This window comes from Strix aluco, chromosome 10, assembly GCF_031877795.1.
Source record: "Strix aluco isolate bStrAlu1 chromosome 10, bStrAlu1.hap1, whole genome shotgun sequence".
Lineage (NCBI taxonomy): Eukaryota > Metazoa > Chordata > Aves > Strigiformes > Strigidae > Strix > Strix aluco.
The window spans coordinates 9294911-9303848 of NC_133940.1; the positions used below are offsets into that span (position 1 = coordinate 9294911).

The 8938-nt window shown below is 46.4% G+C and overlaps 1 protein-coding gene across 2 annotated transcripts in view; it reads right to left on the reverse strand.

The window, feature by feature from the left end:
* Nucleotides 1–8712, reverse strand: part of NRK (Nik related kinase) — a 106071-nt gene extending 97359 nt beyond the window's left edge. For both annotated transcript variants that reach the window (XM_074835176.1, XM_074835175.1), the window contains exons 1-2: nucleotides 8579–8712; nucleotides 3842–3907 (exon numbers count right to left, since the gene is read on the reverse strand). In XM_074835176.1, the coding sequence (XP_074691277.1) occupies nucleotides 3842–3907; nucleotides 8579–8635 (123 nt within the window). In that variant the 5' untranslated portion in view covers nucleotides 8636–8712. The remainder of the gene's footprint in view (nucleotides 1–3841; nucleotides 3908–8578) is intronic.
* Nucleotides 8713–8938: the final 226 nt, after the last annotated feature.

The following is an 8938-nucleotide window of genomic DNA, read 5'->3' on the forward strand; positions in this document are numbered from 1 at the left end:
TCAAGGGTGATACACGATCACTATCCAGCTCTTCATAGCAATAGAGTCCAACCATGGAAGGAAAACAAGGCATCCCCATAATTAAACTTCTGGAGGCAATGGGAGTAGGCAAAGAATTATTCAAATCACAACACTGTCAGGTCTCGACAACCATACCTGCAAGATACAGCCTCAAGCACACTAAGAGCAGAGCACATAGCCACAGATGTCAGCTTCACAATGCTTTCAAAGGTACCACCTTTAACTGTACACCATGTCACAATAATGTAGCGACCACTAGCCAATGAAAAAAGATTGTGTTTATAGATCTCCTAGATTTCTGCGGTTTTACTGCCATCCCAAACAACACGCAACTCAAGCTTCCCCAGGCAGCCTGCGAGACAGGGTTCCAAGCAATCGTGGCTGCAGCCCACGGAGGAAGCAAAACCCAAGAACTTGCGGGTGACACCTTCAACAATCTCACTTCCTCCCAGATGACACCAACAGTTATGCGATGCAAAACATTGCTCTGCCCTGTCTGAAGGTCCTTACTGATCTGCAGCTCTAAAAAACACCCAAAATGCTGGCCCTCATACTTTGGAGAGCAACCCCATGTCCCTCACAGAGTCTTTGTGGTCCCTGCCCTTGAGGGTTCCCAGGAAGATGGACAGCCCTTGCAAAAAGCAGTGCATGGGAAATTCAGAAACTTCTCTTTCCGTATGCATTCAATGGAGATGGTGCAGAGACACAGCCTGACTTTCACACTCCAAAGTTCAGGAGACAAAGGCATGAAAGACTCATACTTCTCCAACCACCAGCAAATGCACTTCAGAGGAGACTCTCTGCTATCACCTTCCATGATGTTATTCAGAATCACCTCTTACATAGTATTGTTCTTCAGATTTCAGCTCCCGGAAGCCAGCAATTAACTGAAAAGCTCATCTGTCATTTCAAGAGATAATGAAGACTGTCTCATGACTTCTGGGTACCATCTGATTTTTTAATATCTAATTCATACTTTCCAAAAGGCTGAAGTTGCCAGTACTGGCATATTTACATCCTACTACTTCATAGGTTGTCAAACAATCTGCTAGCTTTTAGTCAGTTATTATATGCGAATCCCAACTTTATAACATTTCTAGACAGCTCTAGCATTATCATGGGTACAATTTATACCTCTTCCATTTAATTTAAAAAGACACTGAACTGGAACTGGTCTGGAATAATTCAGTATGAACAATACTCTCCTTCAATAAATCTGTTAAACATTGTTTTCCAAATCTAATGATGAATCCTCCAAATTTTATTTTCATTTTTAATAGAGCTGCATATATTAAAACATATAGCCTTATGAATCATCTCCACAGCCAACCAAACAATTTAGTAATCTTGGACATAGTTTATTTAGCCTGAAATAAGCTTTGCTTTGATTATGTGCAAACTGCAATGTGTAGCTTCCGAATGTACAGAAGATTCCAACACCTCTGGAGAATAAAAATGTGCTCTAATGACACGAGTACGTTATGTGGATAACTGAGATAACTTTATAACTTAAATATTTATGATCACAAGCCTATACCAGACAAACTGCAAAATTATTCCAGCATTCCCTAATTCACTCCATCGGTCCTAGCATTGTATAGATCAAAGGACATACAGCAGTGAATAAGTGAATACCATAGCCTAACTTTTTATTGTCACTTCAGAAGCAGTTGCTCCATTGCAGCTGCCCTCCTTCTGAGAACACTGACATTTGCTCTGGTTGCAAGGCCAGCACCCAGGAGATACCACCTGAGTACGCTCAGCTGATGCTCAGCATCTTCTGAAAAGGTATTTCCAAATGCACTGGAGCTTCGGACTGTGTGAAAACAGTTCACAACGGGGACCAAGCTGACTGCCTGCACTTTGGAGCCCACACTTTGTATCTGTCCACCTCATCATCTGTCTTCTTCAGCTGCCCGGCTCACCAACATCCTCCCCCAAATCGCAGCTCCATCCCCTAAGCAAGCCTCAGCAAAGCACCCTACATTCAGTGATCACATGTATTTATATGAATAAAGCCTTTGTTATGGGTGTGCTTGCACAGAGCCAGGGTTGCACACAGTCCATCAGCTCTCCATCGCGTGATGCATATGCACAAAGCTTCCCCTCAGCGACCTCAGCCTTGCAAGACCTTGTCTCTCAGTGCCTTGTTTAGATGTTGCAGATAGTCCAAGTGCAGAATGAGCCGAGATTCAAATCACCCATTATCCAGGGCTGGCAGACCCTGTTCTCTTGCGTGCTCAGAGGAGAGCAGCCCTTGGGTACAATTTTTAATTGTCATTATCAATATTTCTTACACATTTTGGTAACTAACGTTCTAGTGAACCACACGATAGCTCAGAACATTTTCTTTTGCAGCAGAGAAACAAACTATATTGCTTCTTCTTGCTTCTGCCATGATTAAGCAGCTGATCACTCTCAACATCCTTAAAAGACGACTAGATTGAAATTTTTTCTCTCCCAATATAAAATAAATCCAGGCACGAAAGGAAAGGCAACTATTTCAGAGGCCATTTGGGAGCTTTAGGATCTTTTTACAGGTAGAAAACTCTGTGATTACACTGAAAACAGCACTCTTGAACGTCTCCTGGCTTCTAATCTGTCCATGTGAACTGCTGAGCCTCTATTTTTAATTTAGTAGTACTGACCTCAGTATCTGAATGACAATCTCAGAAACAACAGAGACTTAATCACGGCAAGAGTTATACGAGAAAGACCCTGCTTCTGACATAAAAATAAATTTTAAAAAAAGTAGTATGGGAAAGCAAAAACTCCCCAGAACTGCTTATGTAGAAGATTTTTCAGAATCTTTGAAAAAGTATCTGTAACGTCAAAGGGAAACTGAAAGGTGATCACAGCAGATCTGCCACCAGAGGATAGACAACGAAACATAACATTCATTCAATGCACTGGAATCGGAGAAAGATGAACAGTTCTGCATTTCTACATTGGGGCCCCTTCTGCATTCTTCCTGCAATAGTGGATCAACACTCCTGTGCACCCTCGTCACACAGGAGCCTGTCAGCAGTGGGATCTGAGGGAGAAGCAAGACCAGAGAGCTTCCTCCAGTGCTGTTACTCTTCCGATGCACCTCCAAGGTTCAGCAGCACGGCCTTTTCCTTCCTCCGTCGTCTTTATCCAAGTGGGAACAACACAGATGCCATTCCCTGTTTTGTCACGTCTATTTTCTCTTCTCAGATCATTCTTAGGAAAGGCTTCACACTGAAAGAACACTTTTCTAGGCTAGTTCTTATAACTACATAAAGGTGTGCATAGTGTACATAGCACGTTAGGGCAGACAACGTTTAATCGCTGTAGTGTACTGACTGGGAGTTCTGCTTTAATATCACAGTGACAAAGGTAATAATGGAAATCTAAAACTTCATAGCCTGCCTGCAAAGCATGGTTAATTGACACCTCTGTCTTGAAGAGTACTGCTTTTTTAGTCTCTGCCGAGGTCTCCACTCAATCCAGGCCAAATTTAGACATCACTGATGTTAATTTGTGCCATCCACTTATTAAATAATTTTTGAAAAGAGAAAATAACCAAAGGACAGAAAATACAGGGCAGAAGGAAGTCAGTACAAAAGCCAACACACTTATCTGACTTGTAGCAGCAAAGAGACATGAAAACAAGACAGAAGGAAAGAGGCACAGAGTTTCATAGGTGACATCATTTTCCACCATGCAGAAAAGACAGCAAGATAAAACAGTCTATTACTGGAACAATACTGTCCATCTTCTTAAATGGAGCTCACTTCTGCTTTAGGAAAAACAGTTTTATCAAAACCAGCATCATAAATTAAAGAGGCACCCAAACCTTATAGACTTGTCCATATGTCCCATTTCCAACAACCTGCACCAGTTCAAATATTCCTGCAGGGTCCTGCAAAAAGCAGAAGAAATAACATGATTTGCAGCAAAGCAACCACTTCATAATGGAACGTAACTGTACACAATCAAAATGAAAACATCTGTGGCACATCTCTGATGATCTGTATTACACACTAAAAGGGAATCAGCCAAATAACAGTGTAAGAAATACATTAATTTTAAAGGTTTCAGTCAAGTTTTTCAAAACTCTATACACAAAACAACCTGGCGAAGATTTGTAGCATGGCAGTACAGCAGATACAGTAAATAGATGGAATGCATGAAGAACACAAGAATTCAACCATTCAGCTTAGCAGCAGAATAAGGAATAAACTCCAGGCTTCCTAAGCCTTAAAACACTGAGCTAGCCTGGAGGCTGCTGTCTTCTGCTATGAAACACTTAGCACTAGCAATGCAACAAAGAACCTAAATAACAGAATTGAAAAAATACTATATAAAGCAACTAAGCCCAATTACCTAATGAAAGGGAAATGCATCATCCCAGGTGATCTTAACACTACAGGTGGGCTGAGAACGCCCAGTGTCCTGTTTTGCAAACAGAATGAGGTGAATTTGACAGATGTCTTGAACTCTTGGCTTTGAACCCAAACTAGATTGCTGTTGATTTACAAGACAGATTCAGGTGTCAGGCGATCACTGTACCATACCACATGAACCAGTTGCTCTAAAACCAACCACTGCAGCAAATGTTCTTCTCCAATAATGAGATGTTGCAGCCTTTCAGATATAGGAAGACCATCTTGTTGCAAGGCATGGGCAAGTAAATGTTCGCTCCTGCATGACTGAGCACATTAAGAAATCTGTTGCTTCAGTTAAAACTCACTTGAGAGATTTATATAAAAACATTAAGAACTCAAGAGACCAGTTTCTTGGTTTCTGGCTGAGCCATTTATCAGTCCACTCATTTCTTGGGATGATATCACTGAGATATTTATATAAAATATTATTAACTCCATGTGTCAGTTTTACCACATCTGTTTCAGCGATCTGTCATGTCAGTTGATGCCTATTGGTACTGCTGAAGGATGCGATACAGAAAAACATTATCTCAGACGTGCAATTTCTTCTATGACTCTGGTTGCAAAAACATCCTTTTTTAAGGTATCAAGCTACTTCTCTGCCTCACTTATATGTTATTTTTTTAATATAAATAAAGCTTTCTTCATATCTGATATGGAAATGTTTACCTCAGCAAAATCCCAGTGGAAACATAGAGGCTTTTTTCTGAGAAGATTCTGCCTTTATTGGCACAACTATCATGATGAACGGCAATAGCTTTCACTGTTAGAGCAACACAGCAGAGACTTCCACAACTGAAAGTACTAATCAGTTCATTTGTTTTTGCTTTTAAGTTAAATGAGTTCTAATCTTATACTTCCTGGATTATCAATCTCACAAGACTTTTAATTTTAAAAAAACCTAATAATGCATAAACCAGACCAAATCACTTACTTTTGACCCATGCACGAGTCAGTCTGTGTCATTTCTGTCTCTTGTTTTTAAGACCAGGTAGCAAGGCATGGCCTTCCAGACTTAAACCCCAATTCCAAAAGCCCTCACACAAAAGGAACTCAATAGGACCACTCGTGTATGGAGCTACACACAGGCATAAGAATGCTTGCAACACTGGGATCTTTGTAAAGTGCTTTGATTCCTTCTCATTTCTTCGTTTTTTCTTTTCACTAGTCTTGGATATGAACGAGCCATATGCTTTGCATTAGCAGAGCTAAAGTCAGCAATAATCCACTGCTGCTGCTAAAGCAACAGGTGGGTGGTACAAACCTCTGCTTCACGTGCGACCTTCCTACAGAGCCGCGCTGGGGGTTGCACGTGGTCTGTGCAGTAAAACACGTGGCAGCTCTCTGAGGAACTCTTCCAGACAAGCTGTGCCTCCATGCACAATATCTACTGTCCTCCTCCGCGGGAAGCACGAGTAGCACCCCATTTCCACACGTAGCACTGCTGAATTGAGGTGTTCATAGCAGAAACCTTGAGGAACTGCATTTTCAACTCGGAGTTTGCAACTGCCCCTCTCACTTAAATGCACGCTCTGTCCTCATTCTTCTCCAAGATTATTTATTATGCAAGCATAATAATTTAATGTGCCTCAAAATCAGCTTCTCTCCCTCCAAGCAATTTCATTCTGATTCAGCATCCTAATAGCTTGCTTCTAAAAGTTTCAGACACTCTAGGAAAAACCCAAACAATTCGCTAAATAAATGTTAGCATTAACTTTAATCCTACCCTGTCCTTGCTAGCCAATTGAGCATTAAAGTCTCAAGCCTCCGCAGCTCTGAGTGCAGCCAAAATACTTGGCCATGTCTCTTCTTTTAATCAGGACACTGTAGTGAACTGAGCCTTGTTAAGAGTCATAAAGGATATTAATCTGGGCTCTGACTTTGGTCCTTGGATTGCCCTTGTTTGCTTGGATATCAGCTCTGCATCGCTCGCTGGCATTCTTCACAGTGGGCCAACTTCTTAATTATCTCGGCGTTAGGTATCATCTTTGATGTAGTGCTTCCTCTCTGCTACCATTTAAGCCCCGTGGTCCATCTAACCCTTCACCAGCCAGCACCTGCCAAATTGCTAGGTTCACTTTGACAAATGCCAAAATCCTGGCCTGAACATTCATCACTTTAAGGTTAATTACTGTAATGCACTGTACCATATGGTGGCCTTCTTGCTTTCCTGCAAGTCATCTGCAGAGTACTCAAAAGGCAAGAGCAAGACTGCTGACCCAGAGGCACCCAGGCCACATCCATCTCCTCTGCAAGGCAGAATGAAATACAACGCACGCAGCAAGAGCCCGACCGAAACGCACTGTTCCAAACCTCTGCACCTAAACAAGATGCGCGTGTCGGAAGCTCAAGTTCTTCTACGGGGCCTTGCGCCTCGGTGCCTAATGCAGAGATCAGAGGCCTTTTAACCGTCCGACTGCCCTGATGGACCCAGGGCAGAAGCACCCCAATAAGATGCGCTGGCAACATTTGGAAACTACAGCCTTTCCAGAAACCCGCTCTTTCCAGGGAAAGGAGAAAGCCCTGGCAAGCACCCATTTGGAGCGGAGCAAGGCCAGCCCGTGCGCTTTGAAAACGACCCCAGTCCCAGCTGTGCCTCCCCACTGGGAGGGGGCTGCAGTGCGGCTGGCGGGAGCACAGCACCAGGCAGCTCCCCTTGGCCCCGGGGAACACCAGGACAAGGCAAAGGGAAAGCACCTGCCTTTACATCTACAGCCCAGCCTCACCCGCCTCCCACTTCCCGCTAAGCACGAACCCCTACCTAAGGCTGCTGACGTCTGAAGAGGTTTCCTCTGGAAGGACACATCTGTCCCTTGTCCTGTCAAGGCTGAAACGTGCAGCGCTTACAGCCTCTGGGAGGTTTCCACGCTGGACGGTTCTGACACAAAGCCTGCTGTCCGGTTTGCAGCACTACTCTTTTACAAACTTACACTGGTTTCTTATCATTTCTCTAAGGAGATAAGATTCACCTGCTAAAGCTCTAAAGAAGAACTTCCACTATTTTGTCTTACTCCCCTGAGCAGAGCCAGGTTAAACCTCTGCTTGCCTAGCCAGGGGCCTTGGGCCATCTTCACAAATTTACTGTCTCTGCTGCCTTTCTTCTTTCTGCCTCTGGTCCGGAACACCCTCCTTGACGTGATTATTGCAAAGGCTTCTCCCAGCCCTCTTTTTTTTTTTTTTTTTCCTGGTATTTTTTAGAAAGTTGCTTTCTTTGGTTTTTCTGTCTGGGGCTGACTGCTTTTTGCCACAATTGAACTCTTCCCTCTTCTTCTGTGGAGAGTGCTCCAGAAAAAAACTGCCTTGGCTGGCCTGGGTTGATAGGTGGCCAGCTGCTATGTAAAAAAGCGAAGTGGAACTAAGGGGCATCATACACAACCCTGCTAAGTGTTTGTGGACATGAAACACTGACAGTGTGGCTTTTAATGTGGCCAAAGTTTGGCTTCTGTTAAAAAACCTAAAAGCACGAGAGCATAATGATAAAAATTCATAGCAAAGTAGGTGAATGCTGACTTTTTTAGCTTTGGGGGAAAAAAAAAAAAAAAGGCAGCCTAAACCTCAACAAAAAAACCCACAAAAGCCAAAGCCCCACGCACGTTTTCTTCCAGAAAATCAGTTCTCGTTTGCTTTCCCCCCACAGCTTCGCATCACCCTTAGGAACGTCAGTAGCAATAATTACCCCGGGAGGGGAACGCGCCCCGCGGCGCAGCGCTCCCGCGGGACGGTCCCGCCAGCGAGGGGGCCGCGGCCCCTCGACCCCTCCCCGGGCAGGGCGAGCCCCGGGCGGGCGGCGGAGCCCCGGGGTGCGGGTCCGAGGGCTCCGCGGGCCCCGCCGCCCGACTGCCCACCCCTGCGCGGGTCCCCGCGCCGCCGCGCACGGCATCGCCCGCTCTCCTCAGCCACGCGTGTCCCGCGGGCACCGCCAAGGCACCCTGCAGCGCCAGCGCCTCTCCCCACGCGCGGCAGCGCGAAATCCCCCCCAGATAAGGGGAAAAAATAAAAAAAAAAATTATTAAAAATCGGGTGAAGCGACGCGCGACCCCGCGGCGGGGCTGCAGCGGCGAGGCGCGGGCAGCCCCCGGCCCAGACGGCTCCAGCGCCCGCAGGACGCCCGCGGCGGCGGGACAGCCCCCCCCGCCCCTCCTTACCCGCAGCGCCGCCAGGTCGATGCCGTCCAGGCTGCGGGCGGCGCAGTCCCGGGCCATGGCGCTCCGGACCGAGCCGCGCCGTGCCGCGCCCCCGCCGCCCCCAGCTAACGGTCCCGCGGGCGGCCCGCGGCGGCCCGGCCGTGCCCCGGCCAGCGCAGGGAGGCGGGCATGCCCCACCGCCCCCCGCCCCGGGAAGCGCGGAGCCAGCCCCGGCCCGGGCGGCCGCCGCCGGCAACTTTGGCCGAGAACGGTTCCTCGGGAAAAAAAAAGTTTGCGAGGAAGTGACGTGCCGTGCCGCGCCGCGTGCCGGCGGGGGTCGGGGCCACCTGCCGCGCTGCCCCCACGCCGGGGGGGGGTGTG